A 22,890-nucleotide genomic window follows, 5' to 3' on the forward strand; every position below is an offset into this window, starting at 1 on the left:
GCTAGGATTTCTTCGATTACGGGTTCACTTGCTTTCTCGACGGTTCCGCAACAGACCACGAGGCAGCCTGCTTCAGGGTCCATGCTAGGGGGACAGAGGCCTTGGAATCAGCTGTTGGTTTCTCCTTCCCCCTCTGTGGTAGGACCGAGACAGAGTGGTCCCTCGACTCAGTGGTGGGATGGTTGCATACACAGGTTCTCGAGTTCTCTCACCACATGGGAGAACTTGGAGTTACAAATTTGCTGCAGACTTTGTGGCCACTGGCCAAGTTTGCGGTGACACCCCCAGACTCAGCAGGATGTAGGCACATTGTGGTGTACTTTTTCGCTGATACGCAGTGTTTGCCTTGCTATGTATACATTCATGAGGACTCCTAGACAAAGGAGGTTGCTTTACGCACGGCTCGTTCTGCTTGGGCTTGGGCCAGGCACTCACTGCAGTCTCGCCTATCTAGAGGACGCTCGGATGCGGATTACTCCCCATCCAAGCCAGCCTCGAAGATAGCCCGTCTTGTTGCTGCGGCAGCATCTGTTCTCTCTCGCTCCCCATGAGGATCATCTCGTGGAACGTGCAGGGACTAGGTGGGCCCCAGTTTCAGCGATAGCGGGGCCGATTGCGTCAGGAGCTTCAGCGTTGCCTTGTGGGAGGAGAGATTGATCTCCTTATGCTTCAGGAGCACCATTTGTCTGAGAGCCGCATTCGGCGATGTGGTCAGATTTTGCGTGGACGTTATGATACCTTTTGGTCAGCTACTTTTGGACCTGGCGGCATCCAGGGTGGGGTATGTATGACTATTGTGGACTCATTGCAGCAGGCCATTGTGGGCAAAGGGATTATTGTGCCAGGCAGGGCTCAGTGGATTACTATGCAGGTTCAGGGTGGCCTTGTGGGCTTCCTGAACATCTATGTGCCCAATGTGGCGAGTGCTCGTGCAGAGTTTTGGTCACATATTGTTGAGTCTTTGCCACAGGTTGACCATTGGTGTGTAGGAGGGGACTTAAACATGTTGGAGGACCCTTCTGACAGGATCAGAAGCAGCCATGCTACTGTGCATAGAGTCGAGTTAGCAGCTTGGGAAAGGTTGACTTTGAGGGTCTCGGATACATGGCAGCATATGGCTTTGTGAGGCCTCCAGAGAGTCTTGCCTTCTCTAGATCGGACCGCAGAGTGGGAGGAGTGAATCTATCGCGGATAGATCGCTTCTGCACTAGTGACCACTTCAGTGACTTGGGGGGATCAGTGGGCATCCTGGCAGGGACATCTCTCGGACCATGCACCAATGATCCTCACAGTGGCAGACAGGCAAAGGAGTGGGAGCATGATGCTTCGTATTCCAGAGCGGGTCTTGTTGGACTCAGCACTCAGAGAGAGGGTAGAGGCTCTCTGGACAAAGGGCATGGACAGCCAGGCTTTACCTACAGACAGAGTGGCCTTAGGCTTAGCTCAGCTTAGCCACTTTTTTCTCCAGGAGTCTCTGGCTCGACGGGCTGCAGCAAGAGAGGAGGAGCAGTGTCTCAGACGAGGCATTGCTTCACTACAGAGGATGCAGGAGCAGCATCCAGACAGTCCATGGTTGGAGGAGCAGTTACAGCAGGCTCGACAGGAGCTTGCTTGCACAGAGGAGAGGCGTCATGAGTTTGCCTTTCACCGACAGGCATCTCAGTGGACTTAGGTGGGTGACAGAGTGACAGGTGCTTTTTTTGAGACAGTGGGACCTCGGCACTCGCATGCCAAGGTCAATCAGTTGAGGAGACCCGATGGGTCAGTTGTTTGTGAGCCCGAGGATATGCGTGCAGTTGCTACTGACTTTTACCGTGAGTTACTATCGGTTGAGCCCCAGTCAGAGCGACAGGATGCATGCAGGGAGCAAGTTTGGGCACAGATGCCTTGTCTTGTGACTGAGGAGATGCGCCAGAGGCTAGAGATGCCTCTTCAGCTTGAGGAGCTACACACGGCTCTTAGGGCCCTCCCTCGTGGTAGCTGTCCAGGTGAGGATGGGCTGACTCCCAGCTTCTTCTTGGAGTACTGGGACCTCCTTGGCCCAAATCTTTGTAGTGCCTTTCAGTACATTCTGCACACATGAGTGATGCCAGATAGCATGAGTGAGGGCCTGATTTACCTCATTCCAAAAGAGGGTGGCTCCTTGGATGAGATTCGACGGTGGCGCCCCATCACCATCCTCAACTCAGCCTACAAAATTCTTGCCAAGGCTCTGAGTTTGAGGATTCAGCCACTTTTGGAGAGCCTTATACATGGGACTCAGATAGGTTTTGTCAAGGAACGCAGTATCCTTGACAACATCTTCACTTTCTGGGAGGCTTCTGCCCTAGCACGGCTCCGTGGGGAGGACCTTGTGATTCTTGTTCTCGATTTTGAGAAGGCATACGACAGAGTTGACTGGGACTTTCTAGAGGGCACGCTACGCAGGATGGGCTTCTCAAATGCTTTGATCAGAGGGGTGTCAGCTTTGTACAGGCAGGCTCACAGTCAGGTGCTTTTGACACTAGGCAGAGGTGAGCGCTTCATGCTCACACGATTGGTCAGACAGGGTTGTCCTCTTGCCCCCTTTCTCTTTCTGTTCTATGCGGAGGCGATGAGCAGATTTTTGGTGTCACAGCAGGTTGGTCTGAGGGGCTTAGCACTCCCTATACGGGGAGATGAGATTCTGGACACTGAGTTTGCCGACGACTCAGCCTTGTACTTAGAGGGCCAGGAGGCCAATCTACACAGATGTGAGCAGGCTTTGGAGACCTTCTGTTGTGCATCGGGCACACTGATCAACTGGAGAAAGATAGTGGCTTTCTCGATTGGCAGTTCTCCTGAGCCAGATTGGATGCCAGGAGAGGGTTTCAGGTGGATTCCTCCAGGGACTGCAGTTTGGTACTTGGGTTGTCAGGTTGGTTGGGACTTGTCCCCCGAGCAGCAGATTGCTCCTCTTCTCCTGTCCATCAGGAGAAAGCTGTTACATTGGAGCTCAGCACGACTTTCGCTGGCTAGTAGAGTAGTAGTTGCCAACCAGGTGCTGTTGGCGACTATGTGGTACATCACTTCTTGTTGGATCTTCTCGAGTTCTTGTATCAGCCAGGTAGAGAGGCTGATCAGCCAGGTAGAGAGGAACTTCCTTTGGTCAGGTCGCGACACTCGGATTGCCCAAGCCAAGGTGGCTTGGTCGGTCATCACACTTCCTTGTTCTCAGGGAGGGCTTGGGATCATTGATCCAGCAGAGCAGAGCAGAGCCCTTCTTGGAAAGTTCGTTGCGTCAGAGGACTTCTTCCTGGCGAGGAGCCCTGGAAGGAGTTCTTGCTGCAGAGGCTTCGTGCCAGGGTGCCTTAGTCAGGAGGACCTTGGCAACCTTCTACTAGATGGATATTTACAAAGTTGCGCTGAGTTGGTTTGAGCAGGAGACTGGAGGACCGATTCGCTGTGAGTTTGCTTCGATCTTGGGAGCTCTTACGGCGTGGCCTACAACAGAGACACCCGACGTGCATGGAGGAGCGCCTACGGCAGCCCCTCGTCTGGAACCTCATGGTTAGCACTCAGAGAGGCCACTTGGTTGGGAGTCGGCCTCATGTTTCTTGGGGTCCCATGGCAGCAGGTCCAGCGCGCTCTCTAGGTGACTGGCTAGAGTTTACAGGTTTGTCAGAGGTGCAGGCTGTCCAGCTACAGGGCATGAGAGGGGTGCAGAGCATGTGTCAGGACATCTAAGAGTCAGTTCCAGCTGGGTGGCTCACGCCTCTCGAGCCAGTAGCACCCGGTGGATGGGAGCCGTCACACGACTAGAGGTTCTCATTTCAGTCAGGGCTTGCTCAGAGAGTGTCCCAGCCCTGTTCTTCGAGCTTCAGGGTGGGGGACGATTACAACGAGTTGTTAGAGGCCCCACAGGTAGCTGAGTGTTGTTTCCAGAGGACCCGAGTTGTGGGCATCTGTGGGAGGACTTGCGTCATAGACCCTGACCCAACAGCTCTTGAGACTGGACACTGGAGGCTATGGGCTTGGGAGTGTTGTCCACTGGCACGAGTACAGTGGGATCCTGGTGAGTGGCTATGGAGGGACCCCTTCTCTTCTGCAGACCGCCCAGGAGTCCCCTTCTTTCAGTACACTCTTCGGCTTGGACGTCATATACTTGCAGCACAGAGAGAGGCCCGCCCCGCTGCAGCACGTCATTGGCAGGAGGAGGGCCTCACAGTCGAGTTCTTGGCAGTTTTTTGGCAGAGGCTGTGGGACTCCAGATAGCCGAGGCGCGTCACTTTGTTCCAGTGGCTGCTTGCACACAGAGCCACAACAGTAGGGAGCTGGCTTGTGCATAGTGGTCTCTCGGCCGCATGTGCAGCCTGTGACTAGTTGGTGGAGAGTCAGCGTCATTGTCTTTGGGACTGTCCCTCGGCCCAGCAGGTGTGGCTACGAGTTCTTCGGTTGATGCCTGCCCTCTCCACGGCTCGACAATACACTTGGGGGGCAGTGGCTTGGTCCACCCTCACGGGCCCGGCACTTCAGTTTGAGCTATCTTCCACCAACAGGATGATAGTGATGCAGGGGGGGCGACCTACACTCCAACCTGCTACTACAGAGCTTACTCCACAGGAGTGGTGCAGTGAGAGAGAGGAGTGTTGGGAGCTCATCAACGGCCTAGCTCTCTGGTTCATCTGGCGGGCCCGCTGTTTCCGCATCTTTGAGGCTCGCCCTGTGCCACCAACAGAGACTGTTCGTGACTTTTGGCTAGAGCTGATCCATACTCTCAGAGGACAGCTTGAGGGACTACAGGGCAGCTCCGACCGCAAGCGGGAGCGCCACGAGGCTTTCCTTCGACTCTGGCGCCCTGGGCCTTTCTACACCATAGTCCAGGGGGTGCTCAGATGGCACTACTGTCCACCTGTGTGGCTCTTCCCTCCTCCCATCTCTTGATTTAGCCTCATTGTATATATGCTGTTCTTTTCATTGGGAGAGTCTCCCCATCATGCTTGTTGTAGCCCTCTCTTGCAGAGGTGGATGTAGCCCTATGGGCAGTTTTCATTACCTAATAGAAGGATCTTTTTCTCGGAAAAAAAAAAAGTATAGACTTTTTGTGAAAAAATGACAACATAGAGATATGCATCAAGGATGTTTTTTAGGATAAACGTAGGTGATGGATATGCAATGTGTCGACTTTGGAGTAATCTCCCTCTCTAGAGACAATTATGGGATCCCCGTGAACATCTCCATTATTGGCTTCCAAATTGCTTTTCACTTCAATCTCCTCAAAATTTTGTGGAAGCATTGGATCAATATCTACATTCGTTGCAACCCTTCCTTGAGAAAATTCATTGCATTGATTCACATTAATTGCTGGCAATCTTCCAAGCGAGCTACAGTTATCCCCCCTAGAGAGCCGAACTATATTTCTTGCTGCTTCACGTCGCGTAGCTCAAGAGGCTTGAGAGATCCTACTACTTCTTACATGTCCGAGAGACAACACCTTCGGACCAATAGCCATCTATCCAAAAAAGAACTCTTATAATGTGGAGAATCAAAGAGAGAGTGGATTTTCCAACTATGTCCATCCCTCTTTCATGTTGGAAACTGAGAGAGAGAGAGAGAGAGAGAGAGTATGGCCGAGGTTGTCGAAGGAAGAAAGGATTCCCCTTCTTCCACGTGAACTCTCTCTCTCTCTCTCTCTCTCTCTCTCTCTCTCTCTCTCTATCATGTTTTGAGGGAGAGAGGAGAGACAGGGTCTCTCCCTCTCAAGTATGTTTTGAATGCATCTAACCGCCATAAGGTGGAGACACACACACACACACACACACACACACACACACACACACACAAAGTTGGTGCATAAAACAAATTTGAAGAGAGTGGATTTTTCAACTATGTCCATCTCTCTTTCATGTTGGAAACTATGAGAGAGAGAGAGAGAGAGAGAGAGAGAGAGAGAGAGAGAGAGAGGGGTAGAGAGAGTATAGACAAAGTTATGGAAGAAAGAAAGTATTTCCTTTCTCCCACATGAACTCTCTCTCTCTCTCTCTCTCTCTCTCTCTCTCTCATGTTTTCAGGGAGAGAGGAGAGACAGCCGGGTCTCTCCCTCTCAAGTATGTTTTGAATGCATCTAATTGCCATAAGGTGGAGAGAGAGAGAGAGTTGGTGCATAAAACAAATTTGGAGAGAGTGGATTTTCAACTATGTGCATCTCTCTTTCATGTTGGAAACTATGAGAGAGAGAGAGAGAGAGAGAGAGAGAGAGAGAGAGTATGGCCAAGGTTGTGGAAGGAAGAAAGGATTCCCCTTCTCCCACATGAACTCTCTCTCTCTCTCTCTCTCTCAAGTATGTTTTGAGGGAGAGAGGACAGACAAAGGGTCTCTCCCTCTCAAGTATGTTTTGAATGCATCTAACCCCCATAAAAGAGAGAGAGAGAGAGAGAGAGAGAGAGAGAGAGAGAGAGAGAGAGTTGGTACATAAAACAACTTTGGAGAAAGTATGGCCAAAGTTGTGAAAGAAAGAGAGGATTTTCCACCTATACCCATCTCTCTTTGATGATGGAAGTGTGTGTGTGTGTGTGTGTGTGTGTGTGTGTGTGTGTGTGTGTGAGAGAGAGAGAGAGAGAGAGAGAGAGAGAGAGAGAGAGAGAGAGAGGATCTAATCGAAAGAGAGAGAGTTGGTGCATAACACAACTTTGGAGAGCACCACTTTCAACATGTTATGGCCACAAATTTAGAGAGAGGGGGGGGATACTTCTTTCACGAAGACCACTTTGGAAAGTAGTTCACAGAGACAGAGAGAGAGAGAGAGAGAGAGAGAGAGAGAGAGAGAGAGAGAGTGACTCAAGACATAATGGCAATAACACCTAGAAAAGAGAGCTTACATAGAGCTCATCATGTATCCAAAAAAGACAACCAAGAATTGTGAGCAAAATCGTATCCACTACAGACATGAGATAGACCCCCAAAATAGAGATCCCCGTAGCCTATACATGAGAGAGAAGAACATGTAGATCCGCAAAGCCTATGAATGAGGAAGACGTGAGTATTATCATCCAGTACATAATTCACTTCCTGTGAGGAGCCCGCTACTTTGAACTCGATGGAACATCTCTAGTCACATTAAGCCCCTTCTTGGGCCAATGGGTCGACACCAATGCATTGAACTTGTTTGTGATAGATCTGACTTCAGAGACACTTGTATTATGTTGTAGTTGTAGCTTCTCAATATAAGGAGCTCCCTACTATCACTTGTGAAGGCACGCTCAGTTTGGCTCGCTCTCTCTCTCTCTCTCTCTCTCTCTCTCTCTCTCTCTCTCTCTCCCCTTGTGACGGGCACGTCACATTGGTGGAGTTGACGGGCATTTCTTCGTCCATTTCTTGCTAAACTTCTCGTTCTTGCTCGGTGTGGTGTGTCACTGGACAAGCCTCGGTGTGTATGTGCCAAGATTGTCTCGGTTAGTTGTAGCTTCTCAATATAAGGAGCTGCCTATCACTTGTGAAGACATACTCAATTTGACTCAATCTCTCTCTCTCTACTCTTTGTGAAGGGCACGTCACATTGGTGGAGTTGACTGGAATTTCTTGGTTCATTTCTTGCTAAACTATTAGTCCTTGCTCGGGGGTCGGGATGGCTTTCTCTTTAGATAGGTACTGGGTAACAGGGAGAGAGAGAGAGAGAGAGAGAGAGAGAGAGGAAGAAGAAGAAGAGGATTTTAACGTCGTAGGAAACTATCCCAAGAGACCTCAAAGATCTATCCGACGAGAGTTGAACTCAAGACCTGTTATTCAAGAGGGAAATGGCATAACCAATCTACCACACGCGGGAGAAAGGAACCTTGTTGCGAGAGAGAGAGAGAGAGAGAGAGAGAGAGAGAGAGAGAGAGAGCACATAAAGCCGGTCAGGAAATCTGGCCTGGTGGGTGTTCAGCCTGCAAGTTTGAGCACATAATCACATCCGCTCATAGGTTTGCCTTCAATACCCAAGAAGACAGAGCACATAAGCACAGCAGGCGTTTTTGTGAGGAAAACCCTCGCTAGCTGGCTGGCTGTGAATTGATTTTTCTGGTGGCTGGAGCAGCAACCCTCACCCGAAAAGGTGTGGCCACATCAGCCGATGCCCCTGCAAACGGTGTGTAGGGTGACTACACAGTGGCTGGACGTGCTTATGTGCTCAGCACGAGAGAGAGAGAGAGAGAGAGAGAGAGAGAGAGATTCCACTCGCTCGTTTTCTTCTGCATCAAGCCCATCTCATTTTGCCTCTTCTTTCAATTATCGTCCACTCCGTGCAGGACCTCGTTTTTCCCTCATGAGGCATCGACATTTGATGGCAAGCAATGCCTACTTTCTCTCGCGTCTTGCTCAAAGCCGAAAGCCCTTGCTGTTGTTGGTGCTACTGCATCTCGTTCTGTTCTTCCTCCTGGATATCCTCAGCTCCTCTCCTTTTTTCTCAACCTTGATGCCATTCCAAGGTCATTTGAGTTGGTGGAAACACAGACTAAGAAGCTCCTCTCCCTTGCACAGGGGGTGATATTTATCAAGAGGAAGAATCCTATTGGGAGGCAACTGGCCAGAATTACAGTGTTGGTGGAAGCCGCGTCTGATTCAGCTCAAGTATCCAGCGACACTGGTTGGGCTATGGATGGCAGTTTCAAAGATGATGTGATGTTGCCGATACACTGTTGGTGGTGCCTGGCATTCTCTTCTTGCTGCTTCTTTTTTTCACGATAGCCCTGCGAGCAGCAATGTTGCAATCATTCAAAATCCATCACTCAAGCAGCCACATGTAAAATGTCAATTTGCTATGTGATGAGCATGACAACAATTTCCATGTGATCTTTATGACCTGCTTGTTCGTTCAATTGCAACCTCGTCCCCCCAGACGTGATCTCGAAAGACTTGAGCCTTGGTTCTCTACAGCTTTTCATCGATGATGAAGTTGCCAAAGCTTAGGTTCAGCGAGTTCTTTCACCACTTAGTCTTCGAGTTCACATAGTGTTCGTAGTGTCAAGCTTTGCTTAAAGAACTTTCCAACTCACACTCACCGAGCCCCTTTTGGAGAAGTATGCATGTCGCAAAAAATTTATCTCTTCATTTGTCCCCGGTCGTTCCTCGTCTTGTCCATTACATTGGGATAACGACCTAATGTTTGCATAAGCAAGATGTATGAGTTCCATGCCTTGATGATATTTGGCATGATGTCGAGTCTAGCCCCCAAGTTCAGACCCTAGCCCCTAAGCAGTTGTAGGATCACTCCCCGCAGATGAGGCATTGGAGTTGAGGCGTTGGAGTTGATCCCTTCATGTCGAGTCCATTCCTAGCCCAAATTCTAAAAAGATGTCCATCTTTTTCTCCTTAAGGGGGGAGGTGTGGTGTGTGGCTGGACAAGCTTCGGTGTGAACCCACTTGTATGTGCCAAGATTGTCTCGGTTAGTTGTAGCTTCTTAATATAAGGAGTTGCCTATCACTTGTGAAGGCACGCCAATTTGGCTCATTTTCTCTCTCTACTCCTTGTGACGGGCACGTCACAATATGATACACCCAAATCCCTCATATCTCAATAATCGCACGTGGTCATGATGATTAGAGCACATGGTGATCGTGGGTTCAAGATGGTGGGGTGGCAAATGACCCAAATTTACCAGCCTACCTGAATTTACAAAGTTCTTTGGCTTACAAATGTGCATCGGACAGGCCACATGCTCCCAGCCGTAGATCCCGTTTGAACATGCTTGTGTGATATAGTGTGGAGGGTATGAGTTTGGCAGCTATGAAAATCGGGCATGTGGTACATTGATGATAAGTCGGTAGCGATCGCCACATCAAACTCTGTCTCTACAAAAGAAGAAGGGAACCTTTTTAGTTCAAAATCCCTCTAACAAGAAAAAAGGCTCAACTCCTTTAAATCTGGCATTTATTAAAATAGTACATTTATTCTGAGTCTTGAATAATACAAACGAATTTATGATATAATCATACATAATCTTTCACTTTGAGACAGGCTTAGGCAAATCAGCCCTTGCCTTACAGATATACAGAAGTGATAGAGAGAACAAGACGGCAGACTTAGTGCAAAGGCATCTCATTTTCTAAGATATGGACTGTTAACAGCAGATCAGTACCCAAACCTCTTTCTGTGCTTGGTTGTGAAAGAGCTCATGGTCTACTTCGACACTGCGCCGTGACTTTCATATAGAACATCTGGATTCCTCATGTGGGGGTTGCGCTTCCTCAAGTCTTTCCATTTGTTTGCACTGCCAAGCAATTGTGCAGAAATACTCCATAGACAATCCCCTTGCCTAAGCTTCGCTCTACTTGTTGAGACACCCTTTGGCTTGGACATTCCATTGGCTAGTAGCCACCGAGTAGCTGCCCGTATTTGTCTCTGGCTTCCCCACCCCGGTCTCCTGTTCTCTTGAGATGCCTTAACTCCAGCCAAATGTACTCCAGTTATTTTGAACAAAGGCTCAGGCTGGCTTTCGGCTTCTCTGCTACCCCCAGTTTTCAGCAAGGCTGGCATGACGACCCGCTCTGCTTGCACAAATGCTATCATGGGTACACCAATAGGTTCATAACTTCGTAATGGATCTCGGAGTTGCACCAGCATTGCTATAGACAGCATGTTGCCCATGCAGCCCCATCGAGTCCCCTTGCCTTTGGGATCCACCGTCCTTCTCTCAGCATCCTGGACCGCACGATGAGCTGCCATAATAGCCAGAGCATCTTTACTGTTTTCAGCTTCACTGTAAGACCCTCCATCCAAAAGCATCCATTCCTCTAGCGTGATGGCCATGTCCATGAGGCCTTTCCCACCTCCTGCGGTTTGAGCCGGAACTTTGGCTCCTTTTAGCAAATGCACTCCTGTTACACCCCTCAGAGATCCTGTGCTTTCCCGTCGAGAAGCTTCATCCCCACCACTTTGGCCCTCCATCGTGAAGGCGTTCAAAGCATATGGTGCCTCCTCATCTGTCATCCCTGCTTGAATCCTCAGCCCATCCATGGCCAGGAACTCAAGTTGCTGCATTGCCATTGGGGCCAAATTTTCCAGAGAAACATAGCCATCTTTATTATCACTTGTCAGTTGTTGGCTAGCCTTCACCGGTGTTTTAACAGTAGGCCTGAGCCTGAAAGCCCCGAATGCCCCCCTGTAAAAACCAAAACAGAATCAGCGATGGAGCTCATAATCAGAAAATTTCCTGACCTTGCTTGAATTGCTTCAAATGTGTTCCTAAATGATGATTTCATAGACACTGGTACTAATAGCTCATGAATTTTCATCATGACTGTTAAATTAATTTAATCTACTCGCTCTCAAAACATTTGATATCTGCAAGCATTAGCATGGTAATGATAGCTCAACAATCATCATCAATAAGGAAAAATACCTAAACAGTACCTCCATGGCACACTGTGATGAAGCACTGGAGGAAGAATTGACAAGCCCTTGATATTGATGCTGTTTGTAAAACATGTTGTCATGTACATTGCTTTTGATGTGGTGATTTAAGATGATGTCACACCTTTATATTAGTGAGACCCTCCACTGTGGAACTTGGAAGTTTCCACACCCCCTTCCCCTGACCTCCTTTTATTCTCCCCTTCCTACTCACAAGGCTCCAGCTAAATAGCTGATAATCAACTGTCTCCAGCGTTTAAAGACCCTCTTACCTCTTTGAAAAAACTCTCACGAGATGAATTAGTAGGTGTCAAAGATCGAAGGGACTCATCGATGAACACAAGAAGCACCCCAAGGCCCACTGGATTCATAGGGTCCCTGGAACAAACATATTGCACTTTTATGTCCCCTCCTTGCCACTTCTCATCACCCTACCTGCTGCCCAGAGCATAAATGAGCTCTTCACCATCCCCCCGTACTGTATCAAGCTATCAGAATGTCAAACAGCTCCCAAAAGTTGACGCGTCCAGAATCCATTGCTCATATGACAAATCTGGCATCTGCATTACAATCAAAGGTTGGTCTACCATGTAGATGGCATAGGTTTCTTTAGAGTAGGAGAACTGTCACAAACTGCTGACATGTCAAGCCACTGAAGAACAGAGCCAACCTGCAGATCCTGGCCAAGAAGCCTAAACCCTAAGTGAAGAAGTAGAAGCAGCAGAAGAAGTTTTACCCACTTGCAAAGTCTTGCCGAGTGTCCTATTTTTAACGAAGAGTTCCCACCAACTTATGGGACCCCATCCGATGGGATCCAAGTGACTAAATGCATTAAAATAAAGCACCTAGAGGACTAGCGTGGGAAGCTGATGATGTGGCAGACCTATACGAATTTCCGGATTTTGCACTGACCTGCTGACGAGGCAGACCTGTACGGATTTCCGGATTCTGTGTTGACATGCTAACGTGGCAGACCTGTACGGATTTCCGAATTCTGTGTTGGCTATGCTGACGTGGCAGTTGTACGGATTTCTGTGAAATGCGCTGGTAGCTTTTTAAGCCAGTTTTTGGGATCAGATGCTATTGAGTTTGAAAGCTTTTCATGTAACTGCTTTTCATGGCCAAGGGCCTTTAAATATGAGCCAAGGGCTCATTCTCTAGCACACTTCAGTACAACGGTGCAGAGGGTGGACTACCGGCATTGTACCGAGTTCAAGCAATATAAAAAATACCGAAAGGGCCACTCCTCTCTTGGGGTGGAATTATGCCACTCCCCATCTCGTGTGTCGTCTATCTCTTTCAGTTCATTGTTATTCAAAGTGCTTAAAGTTGTTCGGTCTGTTCTTTTCCGTTGGCACGTGGTGCCCATCCCCATGCTAGTGGTATCAAAGCTTCAGGCGTGAGCTTGCATACCGGTCCCACCAAAGAGCAGACAGAGAAAACCGGCGTTTCCAAAGTCTATTGGAAGTTTATTTGAGGTATCTTCGTGCCCCGACCCTAGACTTATTAGCAACTCCCACCCTTCATCACGCATCGGACATGCTCCCGTCTTCATCGCTCTGTCTTATAGGGCATAAGCCATAAAGATCACTTGTAAGAGAAAATTCAAAGATTTTCAAGCCGCTGTTTTTCGCAGAGGCAGTGCCATGTAGTGGTGGATGTCTATAGCTACAAGCCGCACACACCAAGGACTTGGCAAGCTTTCAAGAATTTTTTTTTTTGCCCGAAGTGAAGTGCCTTCAGACACCTTTCTTCGGAGTGCAGCTTCTGGCAGAGTGGGGTATCCTGAAATGCTTGCCACGGAAACCCTAACAAATTATAACTTCAAATTTCTTAACATCTCTCAACAGTTGTCTCTTCTCGAACCGAAAACCTTGGAGATCTAGTGTGGTTGCTATGTCTTGGGACTACCATCACTGCCACGGGAACACTGTCTAGCGAAGCCTGTTTCGACTATTCGAGAGCTTATGGACCATGTTGCGGTCGGCTACAACCTTCTGGAAGAAATTTAACCCTAATTTTGGTGCAGGTTCAGGACAGAAGTCCTGTCGACCCTAGAGCTCAACTAATGTCGAGAATGCTTTCAGTTTTTTGAACTTTGTTTTAGAAATTAATTGGTGATCCAGTTTGGAATTTGTTTGAAATGGATGGTATTTGTTTTGAATCTGTCTAGGTGCCGATTTGAATTGTTTGACTCTGGTTTTAATACTCGTTTCAATAATTGGTGATTTTACTCCCAGGTAGAGTATTGAGAAATGATGTTTGAGAATGCTTGTTCATACTCATGGCCCGGACCCTTGTGGTTATTTGCGGAGGGAATATTGAATGTTTGAAAAGTATTGTTTTTAATCATGGCCCGGACCCTTGTAGTTATTTATGGGGAGAGTATTAAGAAGTCTGAGCAGTGGTTCCAAACGACGCAGGCTGCGGTTTGGGGGCATTTGGTTGTAAAAAGCCTCTATATCTCCCCGTCTCGTGTGTCGTCTTTCTCTTTCAGTTCAGTTGTTATTGAAGTGCTTAAAGTTGTTCAGTCTGTTCTTTCCCGTTGGCATGTGGTGCCCGTCCCCGTGACATGAACTGACATTAAAAGGAATTAAATTTTACCTGGACCTATCCGCTCAATCAATAGCCCTCCAATAGATGGAAAATTGTCATGAGTGCATGGGCTTGATGTGTCACTGTCCAGACGGTTCCCTTAGATAAGTTAGAACCCTTCCATAACCCCCCTTGAATCGCCAAGCATGATGAGTGTGAGCATGTGCTTGTGTTACCTGGTCTATCTTAAAGAGTATTTGGTGCAAAGCCAGCGGAGACGCTTGGCACAGGCATTCTTAAATCATCTAAGTGACTTTCTTTTGAGAATTCAGCAGGTAGGTGAATGCCCAAAAACTGGTATAAATGGAACCTTTGGGCTCATTTCTCACAGGAGTGCAAAGGTAGCAGAGATAGCAGTGACCAGTAAGGGCACCTTCTCCAACCCATCTCTGCCACTTTGAAGCTGATCGGCCTCCCCTCCATCCCTGTGTTCCTCATTCATAGTAGCTCGCCCCTGAGATCCCTCCCCTATGTTTTGAAGCTGATCGCCCTCCCCTCCATCCCAATGTTTCTCATTCAGAGCAGCCAATCCCCCACGATCCCTCCCCATGCTCATCCACCCCCTCACGTATATACACCTTAAGAAACATCGAACATCATGCTTGGTTAATTATTCTCAATAAGCAGGATAAGCTGATGCAGAGAGCCACCGAATCTTGAATCTGCATCTTCCAACATGAAGGACAAGAACGCAGGGAGAAATTGGCCCCATCAAACCACCCACCCAATGCCTGAACCCCTCTACAAAGAAAAAACAGGCAGCAAACATACACTCAAGCAACCACCCACTCACACACACACACACATTCACCCACACCCACAGGCATAACCCCATACAACAGGAAACACATGTCGAACATACAAAGCAAAGAAGTCACATGCATGCAACAAGAAAAAGTGCAGCAAAACAAAACAAACATGCACTCCCCCAGCCTGCAGTACCTTGCTTGGCCCTGTTCATAATGAGCACCTCCCCTGTGTTTCTTGTAGGCTTTCTGAGATCCTTATTGCATTCTCATTAGCTCTTCAAAGTTTGAGGCTAAATTTCATGTGCTGAAGGGTCTGTGATGTTTATTTTCTGCAAAGCCTTTAGAAACATCCTCCACACAAGTGACTTCCATTGGGAATCTCGTAGCCCTAATCTAGAAATAACCAAGGGGTCCATAGTTCAGCCATTGGTCCTTCTCAAGTAAATCTTATGCACTTGGATGATGCTTTCTGCATTCCACAAAGAGAGAGAGAGAGAGAGAGAGAGAGAGAGAGAGAGAGAGACTCTCTCTCTCATGCGCACACACTTGTAGACTGTAATCTAAGCTGCAGCAAAACAACTCATAAATAGAAAGAAACAAAGCCAAGGCAGGGCATGGCAGGCAATGCAGTAAAGAGGGAGGGGGAAGCGCATCAGCGTGCTGCTGATGAGCCTGCCACCAACAAGAGAGGGCAGTGGGAGCAATACTCGACTAGCACCAAAGTTGGTGACGTCAGCGGACGCACAAACAGTCAAGGCAAGGACGTTTCCGGGGTAGGGAAACGAAGATTCTCTGAGAAAAAAAATCGGGGAGAGGTTCTTTAGGTCCTTTTCTTGAGTGATGATACCAAACACTGCCAAAGAGCTTTGATACCAATGTAATGTGCAGCGGAAGTGCTCAATGCGTACTCAAGGTTCCCTTTACTTCATGAGAGACTTCTTGTCACAAATGGGAACTCATATGAATAATCAATAACCTGAAAATACATAGAATACTAACCAAAAGAGACGAGGGAGAAGATCGACACCGTATTGGGACTGAAGATAGGCTGGTCCCCCTCCCTTAGAGAGAATCTTTATTCAGGGAGAATCTCAAAGGTAGTGCAAAAAGAAGTCTTATGGACATCCTTAGAGGCAATTCGTATCTAATGATACCCGCTCTTTAATTCTATGCGACTAAAGATGCTTGCTCCTTGCAACTTATCAAGAATATCATCAATCCGAGGAATCAGAAAGAGATTCTTAATGGTGATTAGAGATCAGTAGTCTATGCACATTCGTAACGTGCCATCTTTCTTCTGCACAAGTAGAACTAGAGAGCAGTAGGGTGAAGTACTTGGTCATACTAGACCTTTATCCAGAAGCTCGTTGACTTGCTTCAAAATTTCCTCTTGTTGAACAAGACTTACACTGTAAGGGGGTTGTAACGGGATGGGGCACCACGTGCCAACAAAAAAGAACAGACTAAACAACTTTACGCAATTCAAACAAAACTAAATTCAAAGAGATGCATGACATATGAGACGGGGAGTGGCGGAGTTCCACCCCAAGCGAGCCCTGGCCCCAGACTTTGGCACCCCTTTCAGTATTTCTTTATATTGCTTCAACATGGTACAAATCCCATGGCTCTGCTTTGCATCTCCCGCGGCTAGACTCCCTAGTGAAAGCCCATGGGTCATATTTAAAGGCCCTTGGCCTCTTAAAGCAGTTACATGAAAATCTTCAAGTTCTAAAAGCTTCTGGTCCAAAAAACTGGCATTGAAATCAGCCAACGGAAAATATGGAAATCCGTACAACTGCCATGCGCAATTCACGGAAGTCCGTACAGATTGCCACGCCATAAGCACAAATCGCAGGCGGGCCCCATCGAATAGAGTCCCATACGTTGATGGGAACTTCTTAAATTTTGACCCACTCGACGAGATTCTGTAAGTTGGTAAAACTTCTTCTGCTGCTTCTACTTCTTCTTTTGCTTCTTCTTAGGGTTTAGGCCCCATGGCCGGCATCTGCAAGTTGGCTAGGGTTGGGTCTGGGAACCCCAACCCACCAGGTCTTCAATGGCTTGACACGTCAGCAATTTGTGACATCCCCCCTTCTTGAAAGAAGAGTAATCGTCCGTGATTACTGTATATTTGCAAAACAAAAGTTAGCTAAAAAATTTATGAGAGTCATTCCGAGGAACATTCCGAGGGACAATCAATCTTCTCATTCCAAATCGGAGCTCCTATGATATTCCAGCGTAGCAAAATTAGCCATCACACCCAGACAGCCGTGATCTTTAACGAGTGTCTTGAAGCACTAAAATTACATACACAAGCAATCTCACCCAATTAGGAATATTTCAGTGGTTAGCACATCACAATGCAACATGAATGCTCACATATGTATAATACAAGACACAATGAACAACGCCGCTAAGCACTCCCCCGAGATAAGACAGTCTGCGGTATGAAGCTACTCAACGATTACCTTGTCACTCCCCCCAAATAACCTAAAAAGGTCCGAGCCATGAGCTTAAAGGACTCATACAACCAAACACTCCCCAGATTGCAGCCCAATTTCTTAGAGGTTTCGACATTGTAAGGTGCAGCAGAAGTGAATGTTGAACTTTGCTCAAGATGAGTGCTCCGAACTGTGCTCAAGGGTTCCTTTTACTTATGGAAGAGAGAGCCTTTCGTTCCTTTAGTGAGAGAGTGCAAATGATCACAAACAATGTGGCAAACACTGTGAATGAAGGTGTTGAGACCTCTGATGGGTGGGTCATGCGATACTTGAACTTCATAAAGGTCTTGCTTCTTTGGGCCGCGCCGAAAGCGACACAAAGTCATATGTGGTTCCTTCAATGCTTCAACTTCGTCTATAGTCATGCGTCTACCTTTGTAAGAATCTCCGAGGATGAAAATTCATGAAACCACTTCCAACGCAAAAACATGAACATACCCATTTCATGTAAAGTGACTGGAAAAATTATAGTCTTCTTTTAAGACTGTGCATGCAATGTAGATGAACATATAGACAGAGTGTCAAACCGTTCATCAAACACACGCAAACAATGGAATCAGAACTTGTCATTCTGATCTAAATCAATCAACTGTGGCAAATCACAATGGAAATGCCGATGCTTGATGTTCAATCCTTCTTGTGCTCTTTTAGATACTGTGTCATGCCAAGGAAGAGACATGTAATGTGAATTCCTTGGGTGCAAACATTTCATCTTTTCACGAGTAATCCGCATACATCCGTGGTCATTCATGAGTGAATCATGTTCAGCCTACAATATGTCATGCCTATGAAAAGGGATCACATAAGGACGGTGACTAAAATACAGAAAAGCATCACGAATGAAACACTCGAACAATGCGTGCTGACTAATCATTCGAACACATAGGACCTCAACTCGAGAGTCAAGATCGGTTCTTCGTGATCTATCGAATCTACAATGAGGTTAGCTTCACTAGAAAAAGTATCAACTAAACCATCAACCTTGTGAACAATCACGTCTTTATCATGCAAACCATCATGCTCGTGAATAATCACATCTTGATCATGCAAATCATCATGCTTATCATTATCATGCAAATCATGTGTGTCATGCTTTGGAGAAGAAAAGACTGAGAGAGTCTCCTTCTCCTGATTCTTTTCAATCTGCGCCTGCACATTAGAAAATAGTAGGACCAATGCAGCTTTCCTTTCGTTGTGCTCACGCTCTATGGCTGCCATTCTTTCTTTGTGTTCACGATCAAATGATGCCTTTCTTTCATCGGCCGCCAAGCGCGCTTGCTTGTGCTCACGCTCAAAGTCGGCCTTTCTTTCTACTTTTCTTGCTTCGCGTTCTAAGTTCCTGTCCATCATTATCTTGTCGAAAACCTCCATAGGAGTTGGTGCAATCCTTGGCGTAGATGGCGAGGAGGGAGGGTCAGAAAAACCTCCTAGGGGGAGAAATTCTTCTTCTCCTCTTCCATGCTCATCACCTCCATGCGAAGTATCCATTCCGCTTCGGGTGATGACCATACACTGAACTCTTGGGTTCTTAAGTTCACGAGGAACTTGGGTTCTTGTGGTTCTTGGGTTCTTGAGTCCTTGAGGTTCTTGAGGTTATGGAGTCTCGAGGTTCTTGTGGTTCTTGAGTTTCTTCTTTAGCTTGCAATCTGTGTTAGAGAAGGATCTTCTCTTACCCACGCTCCTCTCTTTCTTGCGAGCGCACCCCTTGGCGGCCTTGTGCTCACACCAAGGTTGCTTTTTTCCACCTCACGTCGATTGACCGGCCGCTAAGTGCACGGTCCGCTCTCAATGAGTGAAAAGAGAAACAAGGGGAGGCTGGACAAGCCCTTCTTTCTTGGGTTTCCTGTCACTCTTCAAAACATGATTGGAATCGACACGCCCAAGTGGACTTGGGTTACGTGCGACCGCAACAAGAAAAAAAAAAATTGTGGTTCTTTCCTTGAGTGATACAGAACACTGCCAAAGCTCTGATACCAATGCAGTTGCAGCGGAAGTGAATGTTGAACTTTGCTCAAGATGAGTGCTCCGAACTGTGCTCAAGGGTACCTTTCACTTACGGAAGGGAGAGCCTTCCGTTCCTTTAGTGAGAGAGTGCAAATGATCACAAACAACAAGTGGCAAACACTGTGAATGAAGGTGTTGAGACTGAGAGATAGAGAGAGAAGAATACGACACCAAAAAAGTTGTCAAACCCTCCTCCGAAGGCCCCACTCTCTATGGCGAGAGCGGTCTACTATTGATTGCACAAATCTCTACAATGCTTTGGACTTGCCGACGATGTCGATGACAATGAGGACGACGACGAGACGGGCTGAAATCTGAAAACGCTAAGGCTGAAATCTGCAAATCTTTTATCTGTTGAATTCTGACTCTATGTAGGTGACGATGTCAATGGCGACGACGACGACGCGCTGAAACCGCAGATGCTGAAATCTGCGTTTTCCGAGCTGAATCTACAAACACTGGCTGATCTGACCGTGCGGCAAGGATCTGCTGCATGAAGGTGAGATCTGCAAGGTTCGGGGATTCTACTGTGGAGTCTGACTGCTGAAAATGCAAAAAGTTGATGCCTTTGCTGGTTCCGTCGTGGAAAATCTGCAAAACGCTATGTTGTACTGCTGATTCAAAAACGCTAGAGCTGATCTGGGCTCTGCTGTAAAAACGCAATGGCTTCTGCTGGGTCTACTAATGCCGGGATTGATCTGCAATTGTAAGCGCTGGGCTGAATCTGCGCTTGTAGGAAACGCTAGGCTTGCTCTTTGGCTGAAAACGCTATGTTATCAGCCCAGGGGGGGGTGGGGGTGTCTTGCTGAGAAGGTGCAATGTTGGATGTCAGGTCCCTGCTGCCTCTTCTGCCAGAAAGCGCTAGCCCTAGCTTTTCTTATATAGATCCTTGGCCAATTTGCCCTACCCAGTTTCCCAACAAAAGTCACTAAAAAATAATAAGTGAAAAATGGCTAAAATAGGAAAAATAGGCCTATGCACTGTAAAAATGCTCCTGATGGGTGCTGACTGAAATCTGATGATCATGCTGTGTGCAACCAGAGGATATGCATCTACTCTAAGTGCCTGGACATGCACGGTCTGCGAACAGACTCACAAAAGTGCCAGAACACTTCCTAAGCTAACTGAACTAAACCCATGTCATGAAGTAGCTTGTCCACGTACACATAGGGTTAGATGTGCACATGACAGGCATGCAACAAAACGCTCCCCAAACATCTCGTTTGCGTCGTTCGGAGGTTTCCAAGCTACAATGAAACACTCCCCAGACATTCCCTCTGCCTCGTTCTAAGGCTTTCAAGCATACAACAAAAAGCTCCCCAAACATCCCGTTTGCGTCGTTCCACGGTTCAAACAATACCAAGACAGCACTTTTCACTACTCCACCCGGGAGTAAATCACCAAGCATTGAAACCAAAGTCAAACAATTCAAATAGGCACAAAGACATTTTATTTTATTTTTATTTTTTTCAAAACTCACAATATGTGAGTAGATTATATTAGATACCAAAAAAAATACACAGCATGCCATGCTGATACCGAGGCATGGCACCCACATACAAATCCACCACACCCTTGGTCATCATCACATAGTAAAAGACCACAACATCGGGCTTTTAAAGCGAGCCCATATCCATCCAAACTACAAATTCATCATGAACGGAAGCTAGACCAACAGTACACATTCTGTTAAAGGGAGCCACCCTGAAAGAAGACTTACAACCGCAAACGGGGGGGAGTCGCCAACTCCATCACCGAGCCCGACCAGAGAAGCCACCACCGAGGATGCCACGGCAAGGCTCCTACTGCCACCAATAACCAAACCTCCAGGGGGGGGCTAGCAAACCACAGCCATGGTCTAGGAGATGGCACCAAGACAGGTTTAAAACAAATACCATCCATTTTAAACAAATTCCAAACAAGATCGCCAAACAAGTTCTCAAACAAAATTCAAAAAACTGCTAAATCAAAGTGAAAAAGCATTCTCGACATCATTCGAGCTCGAAAGTCAACAAGCCTTCCGTTCTGAAACTACACCCAAAATTAGGGTTAGTGTCACTAAATGATGACGTGGCAGGTTGTATCAACAGACCCACGGACGCGCTGACATGCTGACATGGACAGCCGTACGGAATTTCACGAAATGAGCTGATGTTGACGTGGCAACGTACGGATTTCTGCATTTTTTGCTCGCAGCTTTTGGGCCAGTAGCTTTTGAGTTTGAATCTTTTTGATGTACTGCTTTTGAGAGCCCTTGGGGCCTTTAAATAGGTATTTAGAGGGCCCCCTAAACTCGGACTGGCTAACAAGCAGTTGAGCAGAGAGGACCCTCGGACTCTGTAACTTTACTCAAGCATTAATATAAAATAAATACCAAAAGGGGTGCCAGAATTTGGGGCCAATTGTCACAAAGTGATGACGTGTCTGCCCGGGAGCCGAGCTGCTGAAAACCCTAATTCTACAAACCGTAATCCTAAAACCTGCAAGCCCTAAAATCTGCCAAAAACCCTAACCCTAACCCTAAAACCTCTCCTAAACCCTAACCCTAACCCTAGCAACAGGAACAGATTTCCATGAAATGCGTTGGCATGATGACGTGGCGTCGTACGGAATCCTCCGGGAGTTGCGGCGCTGATTTTCAGCTTTTGGGCGACAATTTGAGTTGGAGAGAGAGAGATAAAACTTTTACTTTATTTTATTAACAGCTCTAGAGAGAGCTTGTGAGAGAAAAAGGAGTTGCTTTTATTTTGAAGCTTTTGGGGCTCTGCTTTTGGCATCCCTTGTAATTTAAATAAGCGGTGAGGGCTCACACTCTGCAGACCATCTGGACGCAGAGTCTGAGAGTGAAACCCTAACCGCTCTCTTGTACTTTGAACATTGATTAATACATAAAGAAATACCGAAAGGGGCGCCAGTCTTTGGGGCCAATATCTCTAGGCACGGAACTCCGCCGGGCCAGTGCAAATCTATTGTGAACTGTGAACTGTGAACTGTTTTGAAGTGGTTATTTGGTGCTGTCGTGATTGATTCTTGACTTGGAGTGTCCAAGTCTGTTACACCAATACCTCTGGGCACGGAACTACGCCGAGCCGTGTGGACTCTATTCAACCGTGATAAAGTTTGTGAAGTGTTTTAAGTGATTCTCTCGTGTGTCGTACCAGATTTCCGACATGGGGTGTCCAAGTTTGTAACGTGGTATTAGAGCATAGCCGATTTTCCTTCCACCAGGAAATCCGATCCTTTCTTCCGCTACACACATGGATTCAAGTGACGAATCCCGCAAGAATCAGATGAACTACCCGACAACTCCGGATCGGGACAAAGTACAGAAAATCCTAATGGACGACAACTAGATCCTGACGATTCAGAACAAAAGTACGGGCCACCACAGCCCACGGAGAATGAACGAATGGAGAAGCAGCATCAACAGCAAATTGATGCTTGTGCTAAGCAGATGCTCCAGTATCGAAGGATTCCTAGTATGAAAAATATTTGACCAAGCATCCAATCGACGAGATGCATACTCGGTGGCGTACAGCCATCAACTCACCTTTAAAGTCGGCATTGACGAAACCACCTGCGCTGCGGTACACTGAAGATGAACTTGACAATGTCATAGGACGATGAGTCAATCAAATGTTGAGGACCACAAAGCATTCGAAGAGACGCAGCAAGGGAGCAGGCTACCTTGGTT

At 47.2% G+C, this 22,890-nt stretch overlaps 1 protein-coding gene across 1 annotated transcript in view; it reads right to left on the reverse strand.

The window, feature by feature from the left end:
* Positions 1–9,840: 9,840 nt before the first annotated feature.
* Positions 9,841–22,890, reverse strand: part of LOC147422753 (protein PLASTID MOVEMENT IMPAIRED 1-RELATED 1-like) — a 31,400-nt gene continuing 18,350 nt past the window's right edge. Inside the window, exon 2 of the mRNA XM_086503291.1 lies at positions 9,841–11,096. Within this exon, the coding sequence (XP_086359417.1) occupies positions 10,115–11,096 (982 nt within the window). The 3' untranslated portion in view covers positions 9,841–10,114. The remainder of the gene's footprint in view (positions 11,097–22,890) is intronic.

The sequence above is a fragment of the Adiantum capillus-veneris genome, chromosome 27 (assembly GCF_014529385.1).
Source record: "Adiantum capillus-veneris isolate H3 chromosome 27, ASM1452938v2, whole genome shotgun sequence".
Taxonomy (NCBI): domain Eukaryota; kingdom Viridiplantae; phylum Streptophyta; class Polypodiopsida; order Polypodiales; family Pteridaceae; genus Adiantum; species Adiantum capillus-veneris.